Genomic DNA, 17,554 nt, shown 5'->3' on the forward strand with positions numbered 1-17,554 from the left:
GTTTTCCAGACACATCCCACCTGAGCACACAGGTGGAGATGGGCCCCCCAAGACATAGCCCCTGCCCTCTCCTTTCTTCCTTCTTCCCCTCGGGCCCACGAGGGTCCTTTCCTTCCATTTCCACTTCTCTTCTTTCTCGGACCATGAGCTCTGGCGCAGTGCAGAGACTCCCTGTGAACTGGTCACCAAGAATTGAAGCCCTTCTGCCACCTGAGGCGATTTTGAGTCCGTAACACCTCTCAAGACAGAATGGATCAAGTAGGACTGATGTGATTTGGCTTAAGGGGCCTCAGTTGTGTTGTGTAGGGGTTTTGTAAATGAGCTCAAGTCCCACCCGCTGTCCTCGCCCTGAGTTGTGGCCCGAGCCTCCACCCCCCTGTCTGAGGTTCCCCATATCAAAGCGGCCTCCTTGTCCGCCAGTCCTTTGAGTCTCCTTAGGCAGACATTAAATCTCCAGTTGGTGAGAGGCTACCCCACGGCCTGGGATGCAGAGTGACCTGGAAGGAAAATGTGGTGCTAAGGCAGGAGCATTGGCATCCATCAGGGGCCCCAAGGGGGGGCCTTCTCCTGCCCTCATTTGTGGCCCCCTTTTCTCTACACCACAGGCAGGTGTCAGGGTCTATAGTAACCCCCAGCAGGAGCGCGTAACAGACCCCTTTTGGGGAAATAGAATTAAAAACCAAATCTCCTGCCAACTCAGAAAAACTCCCCGCAAAAGGAGAGAAAGAAAACAAGTTTTTAACTGAATAAGCATCAGACTGGAACGTGGTGCACATCACAGGCAATTTGCTAAGAGACTGTAGACAGAAATCTCACCTGTTACACAGTCCAGCAGGGGCAGCCCCACTGCACACGTGTTCTCCAGGGAAAGCACAGCCAGCCCTCGGGTAAGAGGACTTGACAGCACCATTTGTCACACAGAGTTCACCCTAAATTCGCCTGGAATTGGGAGGCCACCCGTGATAGCTAATTGCCTTTATGCAAAGGAGACATCCACTTCTTGTATCTTGGTGACGGGACGAGGTTTGCAGCCCCGAGCCCGGTGCTGCTGGAGAGTTAGGCTCCCACCTCCCATGGGCAGGGGACGCTGGCCGCTGTTCCCTTGATGTTTGCATTTCGGAGAGATGGCTCCCAGGTCCTCGAGAAAGACGGTCCTGGGTTGTAAAGCCAGCAGGAGGCTTAGTGAGCTTTAAAAAGATTTATATACACCTCTAAGGGGCAGAGAAAGAACTTCCAATTAGAAGTTTTCTAAAGAAAATACTCTGAAAGAAAGGGGAGGGTTCTCTTTCCCTTTCTGCACCAGGGAGGGTGAGTTTTCTATTTCTCAGATTCGTATCTCCCTGACACCCCTGCCCCCCACCTCTCTGGGCAGGGTCCATATCTCCAGCCTGGGTCCCTGTCCCCGGAGTAGCTGCTGGACGGGGACCTGGGAGAAGGAAGCGGGGAGACCCTTAGAATGGGGTTTCTGGGAGGCTCTCTGGGGCCTGAGGTGTGGAGCAAGGGGAGACTGGCTTCCCCGAGCCCGAGCGGTGGCCGAGGAGAGGTTCCTGGTCCTGCAGCGTGAGCCCAACCTCCCGTCTCGTGGGGCAGAGGCTGGGGCCTGTTTGGGAGTGCAGGGGGCCCGGGGGTGCAGGCGTAGGAAACGAGATCCCCGACCTCGGGGGAGGCCGCCCACAGCACCACGTGCAGCGGCCACATCCCTGAGCGCACGTAACCAGCGGCATGTTCGTGCCACACACGGCTGTTTGGTGCCCTCCACGTGCGGGCTCTGGCCCGGACCCTGGCACTCGGCAGTGAGCCCGGGAAGTCCTGTCCTCGATTCCTGTCGGGGAATAAGCAGAGAAGTAAATATCCTGTCCGGTGGCAAAAAGTGTCAGAGGAATGGGAGGTGGGGCTAGGGTTGTGACTTTACACGGGGCTGCCAGGGAAGGCCAGTCAGAGGAGGTGACGTTTAGGCTGGGGCCTGGAAGGGGCAGGGGCCGCGCCAAGGGGTCAGACCAGCAGGACCCATCCCAGTCACGTTCCAGGCACCAAATGAGCCAGTCGGGAGATGTTCAAAAGACTGAAGAGGGGGCTTCCCTGCTGGCGCAGTGGTTGAGAGTCCGCCTGCCGATGCAGGGGACACGGGTTCGTGCCCCGGTCCGGGAAGATCCCACATGCCGCGGAGCGGCTGGGCCCGTGAGCTATGGCCACTGAGCCTGTGCGTCTGGAGCCTGTGCTCCGCAAGGGGAGAGGCCACAACAGTGAGAGGCCCACGTACCGCAAAAAAAAAAAAAAAAAAGACTGAAGAGTAACAAAAGATGAGCCCCAGATTGGTGGATGAGGGATCAGGTCCCTAGGACCCAGGCTGGCCACGTGTGTTCTTGCCCAGGGGTGGGGGGTGGCTGTGAGGCCCCAGAAGGGTTTGTACTGGAACCTAGACGGGGGCTTTGAGAGACGGGGTGGCTGGCGATTTTGGAGGGACGGTTCTTCCCTCCAGGGTGTCCTCGTGACCACGTTGCAGGGTAGGGGGTGTCTCTAAACTTATTTGAGTTTCCTGGTTCTCTCTTGTGGCACCCTTCACACCCCACCCCGCAGGTGATGAGAGTGTGGGCATGAGGCTCTGGTCTGGGAGTTAGAAGCCCAGGGACCTTGCCCAGCTCTGCCGTTCGGCCACCTCTGTGGCTTGGGGCATGTCAGCGGCCCTCTCTGGCCTCAGTTTATTCTTCATAAAATGGGAATTATACACATTTTACCCTCCTGGCAGGTATATGTGCTTTTAAAAATAATCCTGCTCATTTCGACAGAGGTCATAGAAAAGCTTTTGAAAAAGAGGAACTGCTTCCTGTGAGTGGCATTTGTCCTTGTCCCACAGGCCAACTCTCTTTCCTTTGCTCCCATCTCACCCACAGACGGCCGGGCAGGGAGCCGCTGTGCTGATGCCGAGGGGCCTCCGGGGATGGAGAGTGGCCTGGCTGGCGACAGCAGCACAGGTAAGAGAAGAGGGGCAGGTGGGAGCCCACCACGGCCCCCTCCCCAGCCCTGTCTTCCCCGTCTCTCTGTAGCTGAGCAGGAGTTGCTGGTGGCCTGTAGAACCACACGGTGGGACCAAGACACTGAGGTCACGTCCAAGGATGGAGCAAACACAGACTAGGGGGCTAAGAACTGACAAAGCCCAGCCTGTGCTTGCCCGGCAGGGACACACACACACACGGACACACATACACACGGACACACACTCACACACACACACACACACCCCGTGCAGAAATCTGCTGGGGAAGATCAGGTGTTTGTCAAGCGCTAGATCAGGGAGTGCTTGGTGTTGGCGCTGATCACACACCGAAAGCCAGCGCTCCGGGGAGGACACGTGGTCGCAACAAGCCCTGCTGTTCGTTGGTCAGGAGAGTGTCTCCAGTTCGGTCCATTAAGCTTCCCGGGGTCACACAGTTCATGGTCTGCGTCAGCTGATGCACTTGGAGCTGGTGGTGAGGAAACACAGCAGTTAGTCCTGGTGTCTCCTGGGCAGGGGGCAGGTGCCGTTGAGAGTGGGAAGTACCCTGTGGAGACCCCTCCCCAGCCACCCGCTTACCGCTTCTGGGATGGAGCAGCCCCTGGTCTGAGACCCGCTCTCAGCCTCTGTGGCAGGCCCTGTTCTGGGTGTAGCGGGGCTGCACGGTGGCTCTGGCCCAGGACAGGGGACCGGCCCAGGCCTGGGAACTCTGCCCCTCGCTCGGCACAGTGACCAGGCTTCTTTACCTCCCACCCCTTCCAGGGGGGTTGCCCTATGGACCCCAGAGCCCCCGCCCTCCCAGGGCAATCACTGCAGTGGGCCTAAGATGAGACAAAAATCAGGCAATTGGATAAAAAAGAAACAAAACACCAGCTCAAAGGAGGCAGTATGATATATGGACACCACACTGTTCTGGGGCAGTGAGTTCAGCCACCCCACTTCCCAGTCCCCCTCAACCCCTGCCCCAGGCTGTCGCTTTGAACGCTGAGAGCACTTGAGGTGTGTGTGTGTGTGTGTGTGTGTGTGTGTGTGTGTGTGTGTGAGGCTGACATTACAGTAATTACAGGAAAACCTAGGGCAGACAGTTCCAAACATTTCAGCTGAAGGACCCTTTTGCCCATGTAAACTCATAAGGGAGATCCTAATGCAGACATGAGAGATGGGCTCCACCAGGGCCTTCTCTGCCCCGTACCGCAGCTGCAGCTTCGGGAAGAGGTAGAAAAACACCGGCCTGGACCCTGGAGCCACTGGGGCCTGGGGGCCCCCGTGAGCTCAGCCTCCACAGGCTGCCACGCCTGCTGGCCAGGCTGAAGGAATGACTCTTCTGGAAGGCCAGAGCTTTCAGATAATTGGGAGCTCACCTCTTTCAGGTACCTTTTACTTTATATTTATTTTATGTGTGTTTTTAAATTGTGGTGAAATATACGTAGCATGACATTTACCATTTTAACCATCTTTAAGGGTACAGTTCAGTGGCGTGAAGCACGTTCTTGTTGTGGCACCACCGTCACCACTATCCATTTCTCGAATTTTCCCGTAATGTCAGAAACTACCCGTTAAGCAATAGCTCTCCTTTTAGCACCTTTTTATTTTACCTGAACCACTTAGAGCTTTTTATGCTGACTGAGGACCAGTACCTTTGGAACAGGCAGGCACAAGCCTGTTTTCCTCTGTATCAGTGCCTGATCCCTACGGGAAGGTGCCCGTGACGACTGAAGTCCCAGCAACACACGTCACAGGTCTACACGCGCCACCCCTGGGCTTCAGGGCCTCCTTATGCAGCCCAGCCACTGTGATGGATATCAAGGCCAGGTTTGATCAGGGAAAGGCAGTGGCTTTTGTGGGGCTCTGGGGCACTAGCGGGTGCCCTGTCGCTTGGGGACAGTGGTGCCCCTCTGACTGGAGTATGTTTTGGATTCAGTACATGACCACCAATTTGGACAGCTAGCCCTGTTAAATACTTCCGCTGGCCAACAGTTCAGTGCATCTAAGGAAACATTCTTTGAATCAGTGAAGCTCATTACACATGGGCTTTCGATTCCTGCCGAACACAATTTAAATCACCACTTTTATTTTCAAATTATTCCTCCTGATAAAATGACCTCTCACAACCGAGCATCTGGGGAGGCCTCACAGCGTCGTCTCGCCAGGTGGAAAGCTGGCCCCTTGCAGGTGCTTTCTGTGACCCTCCAACCCTGCCACCTCTGCCCCCATGGGCACCACATCGGTTTCTTTGCCCCCACGTGGCCAGTGAGTCTGTGGAGTGGAGCAGAGCTCTTTGGCCTCAAAACTAAAGGCCACCAGATTAGAGGGGACGTTTTCTCTTTGTTTCCTAAGATATTTTAAAGACTTTAAAATTATAATGTTTGGATTTTTATGAGAATATTCAAATAACACATATAAAGTGTAAATCCCCTTTGACTTCTCCATCTAGTCCTGCTATGGTCCATATTACCTGCAGGGTGGCCACCATCTTGGGTTTGGTGTGAACCGTCCTGGATCGGGCATGTGTATGTACACAGAGAGGTATGGTTTTATTTTCCGTAAGTTGGATCAGACGACTGATACTGACTTTCAGTTTTGTTTTTTTCTCTTAAAATGTTTTGAAATCTTTTCACATGAGCATATACAGCTCCTTTCAATCACCGCGTAGTAGTCCACATTATGACGGGAGTGAAAATTTTATTAGACTATTATTGGTGGGTAATTAGGTTGTTCCCCCCTTTTTCCTAATTACAGATAGCACTTCAGTGAATATACTTAGGCGTTCCTCTTTGGACTCATATGTATTTCTTAGGATAAACGCCTAGAGTGAAATTGCTGGGTGGAAGAGGTGCGAGATTGTACACATTTATAATTTTAATAAGCACTGTCAAGTCGTCCTCTAAGAGTCTGAATTCGTTTAGGCCCCCATGTTGTACTTATCCTCCTATGTAATTTCCATGTGTATTGTGAAGTCGGGATATTATCAACCTCTTCAACATTTGCTGCTGTGATAGGTGAAAAGATGCTACACTCTTACTTTGCACTTTGCTGGTTACTAGCGAGGGTGCACCTCTTTTCATCGTATCTATAGGAGTCCTCTATATACTCTGGATATTAATACTGTGGATACTGAGTCCTTTATATACTCTGCATAGACGTGTGCTGTCCAGTAGGTGGCCAATAGCCACATACGGTTATTTAAATTTAAATTTAGATTTAAATTTTAAAAAGTAAGTTCAGTTCCTCGGTAGTACTAGCCACATTCCAAGTGCTCTGTAACCACCTGTGTCTAGAGGCCACATGTATCAGACAGCTTGGATGTAAAATGTTTTCACTCTGTGGAAAGCTCTGTTGGAAAAGGCTGTCCCACACGATCATTTCTAGTTCGCTCATATGCAGTATCCTTTGTCGTACAGGGGTTTTAAATTTAGTTTTTATGTTTTGCATCCTGTTGAAGAAGATTACCAATTACCTCTAGATTGGAAACAAATTCTCCTAATTCTTCTAATACTGTATTTGCTTCTTTTAAACCAGCACTTAAATCCATCTGGAACTGATTTTTTTTTTTTTTTTTTTTTGTGGTACGCGGGCCTCTCACTGCTGTGGCCTCTCCCGTTGCGGAGCACAGGCTCCGGACGTGCAGGCTCCGCGGCCATGGCTCACGGGCCCAGCCGCTCCGCGGTATGTGGGATCTTCCGGAACTGGGGCACGAACCCGTGTCCCCTGCCTCGGCAGGCGGACTCTCAACCACTGTGCCACCAGGGAAACCCTATTCTACACTTTTAATGATTGTTTTTAGCCTTTTTTTTTTGGTGGTGGGAGGGACTCTCACAGCCTCACCTCACCTGGCTCAGTGTGGAACAGCCATGTCAATACAACTGCATCAGTCAAGACTTTTATTAAATGGACTTTATTTTTTAGAGCAGTATTAGGTTTACAGAGAAAATGTGCAGAAAGGACAAAGAGTGCCCTATACCCTTCTCGACAGTTCCTCCTGTTGTTAACATTTTGCATTAGAATGGTGCCGTTTTTACAATAGATGAACCTTTATTAACACATTTGTATTAAATAAAGTCCATAGTTTGCATTAGGGGTCACTCTTTGTGTTGTACATTCTGTGGACAGATGCTTAATGTCCTGTACCTACCATTACAGTGTCATACAGAGGAGTTTCACTGCCCTAAAAATCCTCTGTGCTCTGCCTGTTCATCCCTTTCCCCTTGACCCCTCAACCCCTGGCAACCACTGATCCTTTTACTGCCTGCACAGTTTTGCCTCGTCCAGGACGTCACAGAGTTGGAATCATAGCGTGTAGCCTTTTCCGGTTGGCTTCTGTCACTTAGTCACATGCATTTAAGTTTCCTCCATGTCGTTTCATGACTTGAGATCTCATTTCTTTTTATCACTGAATCATACTCCATTGTATGGTGTACCACTGTATCCATCCACCCAACGAAGGACATCTCTTGGATGCTTCCACGTTTTGACTGTTATCGATAAAGCTGCTATAAACGTCTGTGTGCAGGTTTTTGTGTGGACGTAAGTTTTCAGCTCCTTTGGGCGAATACATAGGAGAGTGATTTGTTGGCTCGTATGGTAAGAGTATCTTTAGTTTTGTAAGAAACAGACAAACTGTCTTCCGAAGTGGCCTTAACATGTTGCATTCCCACCAGCGATGAATGAGAGTTCCTGTTTCTGCACATCCCTGTCAGCGTTTGGTGTTGTCGGTGTTTTGGATTTTAGCCATTCTAACGGGTGTGTGGTGTTAGTATTTTAGCTTTTAATGTTGCATAAGCCAAATTCTTCCTTGCTCGTTTTTAGAATTTCTGGGTGATTTACACACATAGTAAATGTTATAATTTACTTAATTAGGATTACACTGAATTTAAACATTTTGGTATGGAGAGCTTCTTATCTAGGAATATGATGTACCTGTTGTTTTATTTACATTCTATCCCTTCAGTAAAGTTTAATAGTTTTCTTTATGTTTTGCTGGTATATTAGGTATACTTACAGCTACTTTATTGCCATTTTGAAAAGTTACGCATTTTAATGTTTTTCATCTGGCAGTTTTGTTGGAACTTTTATTTCTAAAACTTCATCAGTGGGTTCTCATGCACATTCTAGGTTAATAATTATCAGCAAATGACAGTTCTCTCCTCCTTTCCAAGATTTATATATATCTTTCTTTTTTCACCTTGCTCCTAACTTGAATAGGCTTCTAATCTTCTGCCTTCGGTTATAACATTTGCTGCCGTTTCTAATACAGCTCCTTTGTCAACCTAAGACAATTTCCTTATGTTCCTAGTTTGCTAAGAGCTTCCTTCCTTCCTTTTTTCTTTACCCCTCCCTCTCTTCCTCCTCCCGCCTTTCCCTTTTCCTTCTCTCCCTCCAGAAGTGATGTTGAATTTTATCCTGGGACTTTTTCACATCTATTGAGATAGTATAAGGTTTTTAATGTTTAAAAGGTTAATGTCATGAACTGTGTTGAATCATCTTCGCTTTCCTGGAGAACATCCAGCAAAGCCATGATAGATTGTTCTCGTAACACTGCCACACTTGCTTTGCCAATGTTTTTGCTTGTTTCTTTCTTGCATCTACTTTCAAAGAACGATAAACCTATACTTTCCTGCTACCCCACCCTTGTCTTATTCTGGGTCATGTTAACATGTGAGCTTCCCCCCTCCCCCTGCCCTAGTCATGGTCACAGTTTCTGTAAGCTGGGAATAGTCCTTGCCGTGAAGTTTTAGTAGAACCTCTTTGTACGGTTCAGTGGCCAGTTACCCATTTTCGAGGTTGAACTTTAGCTTTCTTTTCAGTCTTTTCTAATTGTTTCTATAGACATGGTTTCTACCTTTTCTTGAGTCAGTTTTGTTAATTTATTTTTCCTCGCAAAATCATCCATTTTATATAGATTTTTCAAATTGATATAATGTCTATACATGGTATTTTGCGATTTATCAGAATCCTTTTTTTATCTTTATGTTCCCTTTATCCTATCATCTCTGCTTTTGTCTTTATTAATTCCTTCCTCTTACTTCCTTGGGGTTTGCTTTGTTGTCTTTTTAATATTGGCAGCGGTTTTTTGTTTTTTTTTTTCTGGCTGCGTTGGGTCTTGTTGCTGCACGCGGGCTTTCTCTGGTTGCGGCGAGCGGGGGCTACTCTTTGTTGCAGTGCGCTGGCTTCTCATTGCGGTGGCTTCTCTTGTTGAGGAGCACGGGCTCTAGGCACGCGGGCTTCAGTAGTTGTGGCTCGCAGGCTCTAGAGCACAGGCTCAGCAGTTGTGGTGCGTGGGCTTAGCTGCTCTGCGGGGGCGTGGACTCGTCCCGGACCAGGGATCGAACCCGTGTCCCCTGCATTGGCAGGTGGATTGGCAACTGTTGTTTAGAGTCTCTCTTCTTTGTTCCCGTTTCATTTATTTTTTTATTGAACATAAACTTTTTCTTGAAATGTAACACAGAAAAGTGCACAGGTCGCGGGCTGTATAAATTCCCCAAGTGAACACGCCCATGTAACCAGCACCCAGATCCAGAAGGAGAACATTGCCAGAGCCCCAGAAGTGCCCCAGGCCCCCTTGCAACCGCAGTGCCCTCTGTCGGGGGGCCGCTACCCTTCTAACTCGTCCATTAGTTGCCAGCTTTTGACCTACGTATGAATGGAATCAGACCGTCTGTACGCAGTGTCTACGGCAAACCTTTTCCATCATGGCTTCTGTCCAGGAGCCCCGAAGCCAAGCGGCCTCTGGCCTGAGCACCGTGTAAGGGCTGGGTTAGTACCGCAGCGTGCAGCTGCTGTGTAGGATTCGTTTAGTACAAGGACGACGCAGCACGCGTTCTGGCTGCCGAGACCTTTCTGGCCTACTTTCTTGTTCATGGTTTCGTTGAAGAAAGGTGAGGTTGCCAAGAAGGTGAGGTGCGCACGCACCACGGCTGCTGCCCCGGAGAGGCCTGGCAGTGATGCGGGGCTTGGCTGCCCAACCCCTGGGGGGACTGGACGTGCACTCGTCCAGCGAGTGTCCAGCACATCCATCCCCTTAGGAAGAGAAGGAGATGTTTGGAAACGTGGCCACTTTCTGCTTGCTTCCTGGGTCGGAAGACTCCCCTGGGCCTCAGGGTGGAGGAGGCGGGCAGCGGGGTCGTTGGCACGGCAACGCTCACCTATCGTTTCTTCCTTGTCTTTTTCCTTTGCCCTCCTGTACACCCCAGTCTCCCCTTTATTGTCCTTTCCACCCTCCCTCCTCTCTTCTTCCTCTGCATCCTTTTCTCCCGGCCCTATTTTCTGCCAAGCTCTGCCCTCCTGACGCGTCTTCCCGCCCTCCCGCCCTTTCCCTCCACCCCACCGAGCACCGAATGACTCTCGCCGTCTCTCTCCCTCTGCCTCCGGCAGGAGATGTGCTGGTCATGAAGATCAAGCAAGAGAAGCCAGAGTGGCTGCTGCAGACGCTGGGGCCACAGGCCGCGCTTTCCCAGAAGGATAAGGAGAACATTTTCCGGCAGCGTCGGAGCCTCCCGCCATGCCAGACCGTGGGGAAGCCTCGAGCCTGGGGGGGACAGGAGGAGACTGGGGGTCCAAGGTGGGCCCCTCCCCTCGAGCAGGACGGCGGGCCGGCAGGCCGGGCTCCGGGGGTGACCCCCAGCCCCCTGCGCCCCGCTCTTTCTGCCGGCGAGGGTCACTTCGTGTGCCCGGACTGCGGGAAGAGGTTCAGCTGGTGGTCGACCTTGAAGATCCACCAGCGCACCCACACCGGCGAGAAGCCGTACCCGTGCGGCAAGTGCGGCAAGAGCTTCAGCCAGAAGCCCAACCTGGCGCGCCACCAGCGGCACCACACGGGCGAGCGGCCCTTCTGCTGCCCCGAGTGCGCTCGGCGCTTTAGCCAGAAGCAGCACCTGCTCAAGCACCAGAAGACCCACTCCCGGCCCGCCACCCACCCGTGCCCCGAGTGCGAGCGCTGCTTCCGCCACCAGGTGGGCCTCCGCATCCACCAGCGCGCGCACGCCCGGGACCGCCAGGGCACCCGCGCTGGGCTGCAGACGCTGCTGCGGGACGCCACGGCCCACCGGGGCTGTCGCCCGCGGCCGGGGCCCCGGCGGGGGCGCCCCGAGTGGGCCTGGCTGGGGCTCTGCCAGAGCCGGTGGCGCCAGCCCGGGGCCCGGACCGCCGCCCCCGCCGAGCCGCGCCAGTTCATCTGCAACGAGTGCGGCAAGAGCTTCTCGTGGTGGTCGTCGCTGAACATCCACCAGCGCATCCACACGGGCGAGCGGCCCTACCCGTGCCCGGAGTGCGGGCGCCGCTTCAGCCAGAAGCCCAACCTGACGCGCCACCTGCGCAACCACACGGGCGAGCGGCCGCACCCCTGCGCGCACTGCGGCCGCAGCTTCCGCCAGAAGCAGCACCTGCTCAAGCACCAGCGCACGCACCTGCCCGGCGCCCCGGCCGCGCCGCGCCCCGGCCGCGCCGCGCTGCGGGCCCACCAGCAGGCCCGCGCCGCCGAGCCGCCCGCCCAGGGCGCCCCCGGCCTGTTGCCGCCGCCGCCGCCGCCGCCGTCGTCGCACGGCCCCTCGCCGGCCCGGGGGCCCGGGGACGTGCCGTGGGGCCGGGCGCGGGCGGGCGGGCCGGGCGAGCCGCGCCAGTTCATCTGCAACGAGTGCGGCAAGAGCTTCTCGTGGTGGTCGGCGCTCACCATCCACCAGCGCATCCACACGGGCGAGCGGCCCTACCCGTGCCCGGAGTGCGGGCGCCGCTTCAGCCAGAAGCCCAACCTGACGCGCCACCGGCGCAACCACACGGGCGAGCGGCCCTACCTGTGTGCCTCCTGCGGCCGCGGCTTCAGCCAGAGGCAGCACCTGCTCAAGCACCAGCGCGTTCACCGGGGCGCCCTGGCGCCCACCCCTAGCGCCAAGGGCGCGGCGCTCTAGGGGGCCTGGACCCAAGCAGACCCATGGGCGGGATGGGATGCTTGCGTGGTGCGTGTGGGGAATGACCAGGAATGGTGGCTTTTAGAACCCCAGGGGGTAAGACCCTATCAAAAGGTGCTTTCTTCAAGGCTCTCAGACCTGAGACCAGAATTCCACAAGCATCCCAAAACGGGGGCCGGGAAGAGTCCCGGGAAGGGCTGAGGGAGGAGGTAAGATCAGACATCCTCACCCTGGAGCCTGGATGTGTCTGTGATGGTTGAGGCCCGTCTGTGTCCTTCCTTGGAGGTGGGACGGCAGCCCTCGGGCATTGAGTGCGGGGGCTGTCGACGGCCCTGGGCGAGGCTCCCTGGGTGAGATGGCGCAGGTCTGGACTGGTCAGCTGTGGCACCAGCCAGCTGTGCTCAGCTGCCAGATAGCCCAGGGGTGTCCCTGTGGGGGAGTCTCAACAGACTGAGTGCCCAGATGGGAGCTGGAGCTGGGGAGGGGCACGCCTATGCCCGTGCAAGGCCAGTGCTGAGCACTTAATGGCTACTCAAGACATGTTTTTGGAAGGAGGGAATGGTTTGATGGTCCTCAACACCAAGTGCCCTGCTGCCCAGGGTGCTGTGGTGGCCGGCTTGACCCTAGGACTGGTGTGTGTGTGTGTGTGTGTGTATGTGTGTGTGATGGTCAGGGGCTGGGACTGGGGGGCGGGGGTGGTCTCAGCTGGGGTTTGGTACCTTGGGGAGGGACCTGCAGCAGGAGAGCAGCGAATGTGCTGCCCTGACTCGGTGGGCACTGCCCGGGATCCCTATCAACGCCGGTGTTGCAGAAGAGAGAAATGAAGGATTGATTGTCTCATGTGGTCTCCTTTCTAAGCCACCCTTCCTGTTCTCTGGGTCCTTGTGTGCTTGGAGGGATCCATTTGCCCCAGGACGAGGGCAGGGAGCTTTGGCCATGAGCACAGCCAGTCCCCATGGCCAGTTCTTGCTGGGGGTGGAGGGCAGTATTCTCTCCCCTGTTCCCTCTCCAAGACAATTTGATCACTTCCCACATACCCGCCTTGACCTCTAGCTCCTCAAAAGTCACCCCTCGTACCCTTCCAAAAGCAGGGTCGGCTGGGGCCCTAGTGCTAGCAGAAGAGCCCGGGACTCCAGCCCGGCTGTAGCCTTGGACCATGTCTTCCCACAGGAGGGGAGGGGATTGCAGAGGGCGTGGGTATCGGGGTACCAGGGTTGGATAGCTGGGAAGTGAGAGGAAAAAGGGGAACCCTAGGGTGATTCTGTAGGAGGAGAAACTGTGCCTTCCTGCCTCCAAGGGCCCGCCTGGTTCTCCCTTGAACTCAGAGAAGTGTTATCTTCTCCAGGAGCTGTGCGGTCACCCTGGCTTCCGTTCACCCCTCTTCTCAGGTTTTGTTTAATCCCTTTCATCTGGCAGGAGCTCGAAGTGTTGTAGCATCACAAAAAGACATATGGAGGGGCTTCCCTGGTGGCGCAGTGGTTGAGAGTCCGCCTGCCGATGGAGGGGAGACGGGTTCGTTCCCCGGTCCGGGAAGATCCCATATGCCACGGAGCGGCTGGGCCCGTGAGCCATGGCCGCTGAGCCTGCGCGTCCGGAGCCTGTGCTCCGCAACGGGAGAGGCCACAACAGTGAGGGGCCCGAGTACCGCAAAAAAAAAAAAAAAAAAAAAAGACATGGAGGTGATCCAGCTTACCTGGGTAACACAATTCTGGTGATGGTTAATGTTCAGCCAGGGCCGCTGACTCGTGGTCCAGGCCTTTGATCACAAACCATGCTGTGTGAAACCTCACGAATGGGTGAGGTGTGCCCATCTGGGAGTTCAGGTCTGAGGACCAGCCGGGGGCCAAATCAGAAGGGTTTTCCTAAGCACGCTCTGACCCAGCCCTACGTGCTGCTCTGTCTCCCTGCAAAGCCCTGCCCCTCTCCTGCCGGCCCTGCTCAGGGAAGCAAAATGCTTGGGATCTCATCAAAACCCACTGTAATGATGGGGTATTTGCTTCCTGAAATTCTGAGGCCAACTCAAGCAAGCCCTGCTCCTCCAGGAAGCGTCCCAGAAGTACCATGTCTGCATTAGAGGCCTGTTAAACCACGTTCCTGAGCGGCAGGGCAGGCAGATACTGAAGAGATCAGTTGAGCAGGAGTTTCCATACAATAGGATGTGTTATCGTTCCCAAATGGCCTGTGTTTAGTGATCAGATCAGACAGCTGCACTGGTAAGACTTGGGGTCGATGAGGTCCGATTGCAGCTCCCCTCTCCCACCAAAGTCATGAGAATGAATGCCTGTTCACTGACCCCAGGGGACCTGCCTCTTCAAAAATGGGTGCTTTGCGTCACAATGGGGACAAGGCCAAGTCCATCAGGGTGAAGAATTACGAGGTGCACGTCCCATTGACCAGGTTGGGATGGCACGGTAGCACAGCAATGATTTACTAAACAAGTCTCCAGTGTGCCGGGCACTGTGTCAGACCTCAGGGATGCCGTGATGAATAAGCCATTGTCTTAGTCGGCTCGGGCCAGCGTAACACCACCACAGGCTGGGAGCTTTAATGACAGACATGCATTTCTCATGGTCCGGGAGGCTGGCAGTCCAAGATCAGGGTGCTGGCAGAGACTTTTCCTGGTGAGGGCTCGGTTCCTGGCTTGCAGACGACCACCCTTTCTCGGGGTTTTCACATGGTGGGAGGGCGAGAAGGAGTGGGGGAGAAGTAAAAGAGAGAGAAAGGACCTGGTCTCTGTCTTCCTCTTCTTAGACACTAGTCTCACCAGGCGAACCTCACTCTCACGACTTCATTTAAACCTAATTCTTAATTGCCTCCCAAAGGCTCCATCTCCAGATGCCACCACATTGAGGGTAGGGCGTCAACACATAAATTTGCGGAGACACAATGCAGGCCATAGCAGTCACAGACCCTGCCCTTGAGGAGCTCCTGGGCCTTTGTGGAAACTCATTTTGATACACAGCTTGGAACAATCTCTACGATCAACTCTTCAACAAATCGTTCCCAGCCCCAGCTCTGTCAGCAAGGCGTTCTTATTCACCATCTCATGGCGAGTTATGACCTGGGCAGGGCAGTGATACAGGGGAGGGGGAGGGGGACGGTGGTACTAGTCCAGTGGGTCATGTTGCAAGTGGATGGCAGGTCCCAGGTCTCCTGTTAGCCTAAATCTCTTCCGCTGTCACGATGGCAGTCTTCTCCGAGGGAGGCCTGGCATTGTCAACTTCAATTTTAATTCCATTTCATTTAAAAATAAACTAGGTCAGAGAAAATTTAGGAAAAGACACGCCATAAAAATCAAAGACAAGAAGGTCAGACCTACCCTCGTGGTTTACAGTTCAAAACGTTCCGGAGCGTGCTGAGATTAAAGGCTTGCATGGGGGAACAGAAAACAACCACGAGTAAATAAACCAAGATCTTAAAAGACTTATTTATAGCCTGTCCACAGCCAGGTAAGTGCCTGTCTGCGATGGGGACCCAGGGCCAAGCTTGCAACACACCAGATGAGCTTGGTGGGGTTGGAGTTCCAGGAACTGCCCTCGTCATCCTTGTGTCCTTTGTTAGGGGCAGCCTGGCAGCTAAGACAAATGACTCAGGTACGGGGAAAATGCTCCTTCTTGGCAAGGAACGTGAGCTTCGAGTCAGCTGGCCAGGCGGCAGCCTGCTTGGGAGGGTGTGGTTCCAGGCTGCCCAGGCCGAGGGAGCTGCAGGGAGAGGTGCCCTGACCAGGGGAGAGAGCGGGACTGGCAGGGACTTCGTAGAGAGCGCCTGGCAGGAGTAGGGGCTGCTGCTGAGGCCTTTGGTTTTTCTTTTTAAAGTAATTTGGGTTTGGTAAAGAACTATCCTTGACCTTTGGCAAGAGGAGGAGTGTTGTGGCTGAAGATAGTATGTTTTCTCATATCACTGCTCTTACTAGATCCTAGCGGAGGGAGGGACACGAATGGGTCCCCATGGGTTGAACTCTGGATTAAAAAAAGAATGGTGGGCTTCCCTGGTGGCGCAGTGGTTGAGAGTCCGCCTGCCGATGCGGGGGACACCGGTTCGTGCCCCGGTCCGGGAAGATCCCACATGCCGCGGAGCGGCTGGGCTCGTGAGCCATGGCCGCTGAGCCCGCACGTCGGGAGCCTGTGCTCCGCAAGGGGAGAGGCCACAACAGTGAGAGGCCCACGTACCGCAAAAAAAAAAAAAAAGAGAATGGTGTCTCCCGGGTCACTCAGATCTGGAGGGGGTGGTACCCAAGAGCAGCACCGTCCAGGAGAACTTTCTGTGATGGTGAAATGTTCTGTATCTGTGCTGCCCCAAACCATGGCCACCAGCCACGTGGGGCTGTCGAGCCCTTCAGTGTGGCGGGTGAGGCTGAGGACCTGAAATTTCAATTTTATTTGATTTTAATTAATTTAAATTTAAAAAGCCACATGTGGCTATTGGACAGTACAGCCCTGGGAATAATGCTTCTATAGAGAAGAAGTAGAAATGTTTTCTCTCACCCCTGCCCCTCACCCCAATCTAGAAAGAGCTTTCTTTCGACGGTGGGAATAGTGGGTAGAGTCAGTTCTGGGGCTAAATTCTGGCTTTACCATGTAAGCTGAGGGACCTTGGGCAAGGGGCCTATGTAGGGCATGTAGTGTAGTACCTGGCACACGGCAGGCAATAAATGATAGCTGTGGTCATTTTAAAAATAACCTCCCCGTGTGGCTACTTGCACAGCATTTGTGGCAATGGAAGTTGTACCATGGAAGACGAAGGAAAGGATTTTCCCCAAACAGAGCTCAGTCGCCATAGAAATTAACTGGTATGAAGCACACTGCAAGCTTAGAGGTTGAACTGATGTCCTAGGTCACATCTTGGGTTTTAACTTCAAGGAAAAAGAACTTTGAAGCAGATATGAACTCGTGCCCAGAGCCCCACATCACCATTCAGGTCTCGCAGTGCCTCCCAGCCCTCAGAGCCATGTCTGGGGCCCCTCATCCCTTACGTTACATCGGCACACCTGCTGGCCGAGGGGCCACCTTTTCCCTCCACCACTCTTAGGTGGAATCTGCAGACATGCATTCGTTCATTCAGCAGACATTGACCAAGGGCCTATGATATGCTGGGCACTTGGGATACAGAGATGCTGAAAACACAGTCCCTGCCCTTTGGAGCTCAGGACCTGGTGGGAAAACAAAAGTGAGCTAAATCCCTATCTGAAGTCAGCACAGGTGCCTTAGGGAGGGATGTTAGGGATCACTGTCCAATCTGGGGAGACGGGAGGAGCTGGTGGGGGGCAGCATGGTCACCTAGCTGAGTGCAGAAGCCCTGGGGATGCAACCCAGAGCCGGGGGAGCCAGAGGATGACCAGGCTGATCTCTGCGAGGGACCACGCGGGTCCGGAAGAGTACCTGGGGATCGTTTGTCCAGCTGGTGTACCCTGGAGGTGGGGGAGGGAATACCGTGCCCTGGGCAGGACTCGGCTGAGCTGATGCCTCTTCCCAGAATGAGGTCACGGGCCAGCTGTTCTCGGCTGTGAGAAGCCCAGGCCTTTGTTAGGGCCGGAGTGCAGCTGTCACATGAGCCTTGTGGAGTGGAGGGGATCGCCATGCCCGCCTCTGGCCCTGCCTGTGCGAAGAAGCATGGCTGCATTTGCAGAATGTCTCCGCGCTTCCATTCTATTGTGCTCACCACA

The 17,554-nt window shown here is 53.9% G+C and overlaps 1 protein-coding gene across 1 annotated transcript; it reads left to right on the top strand.

The window, feature by feature from the left end:
- The first annotated feature begins 2,938 nt into the window (after positions 1–2,938).
- Positions 2,939–11,892, top strand: ZNF775 (zinc finger protein 775). Its single transcript, XM_065883994.1, has 2 exons — positions 2,939–2,972; positions 10,364–11,892. The coding sequence occupies exons 1-2, from the start codon at positions 2,939–2,941 to the stop codon at positions 11,890–11,892; spliced, it is 1,563 nt and encodes a 520-aa protein (XP_065740066.1).
- Positions 11,893–17,554: the final 5,662 nt, after the last annotated feature.

This window comes from Phocoena phocoena, chromosome 9, assembly GCF_963924675.1.
Source record: "Phocoena phocoena chromosome 9, mPhoPho1.1, whole genome shotgun sequence".
Taxonomy (NCBI): domain Eukaryota; kingdom Metazoa; phylum Chordata; class Mammalia; order Artiodactyla; family Phocoenidae; genus Phocoena; species Phocoena phocoena.

What these genes read in the sequence shown, in the direction of transcription:
- ZNF775 (XM_065883994.1), top strand. Translation starts at nt 2,939, where the DNA reads ATGGAGAGTGGCCTGGCTGGCGACAGCAGCACAG. An exon ending in GGCTGGCGACAGCAGCACAG is followed by an intron (nt 2,973 to 10,363) that starts GTAAGAGAAGAG and finishes TGCCTCCGGCAG; the next exon opens with GAGATGTGCTGGTCATGAAG.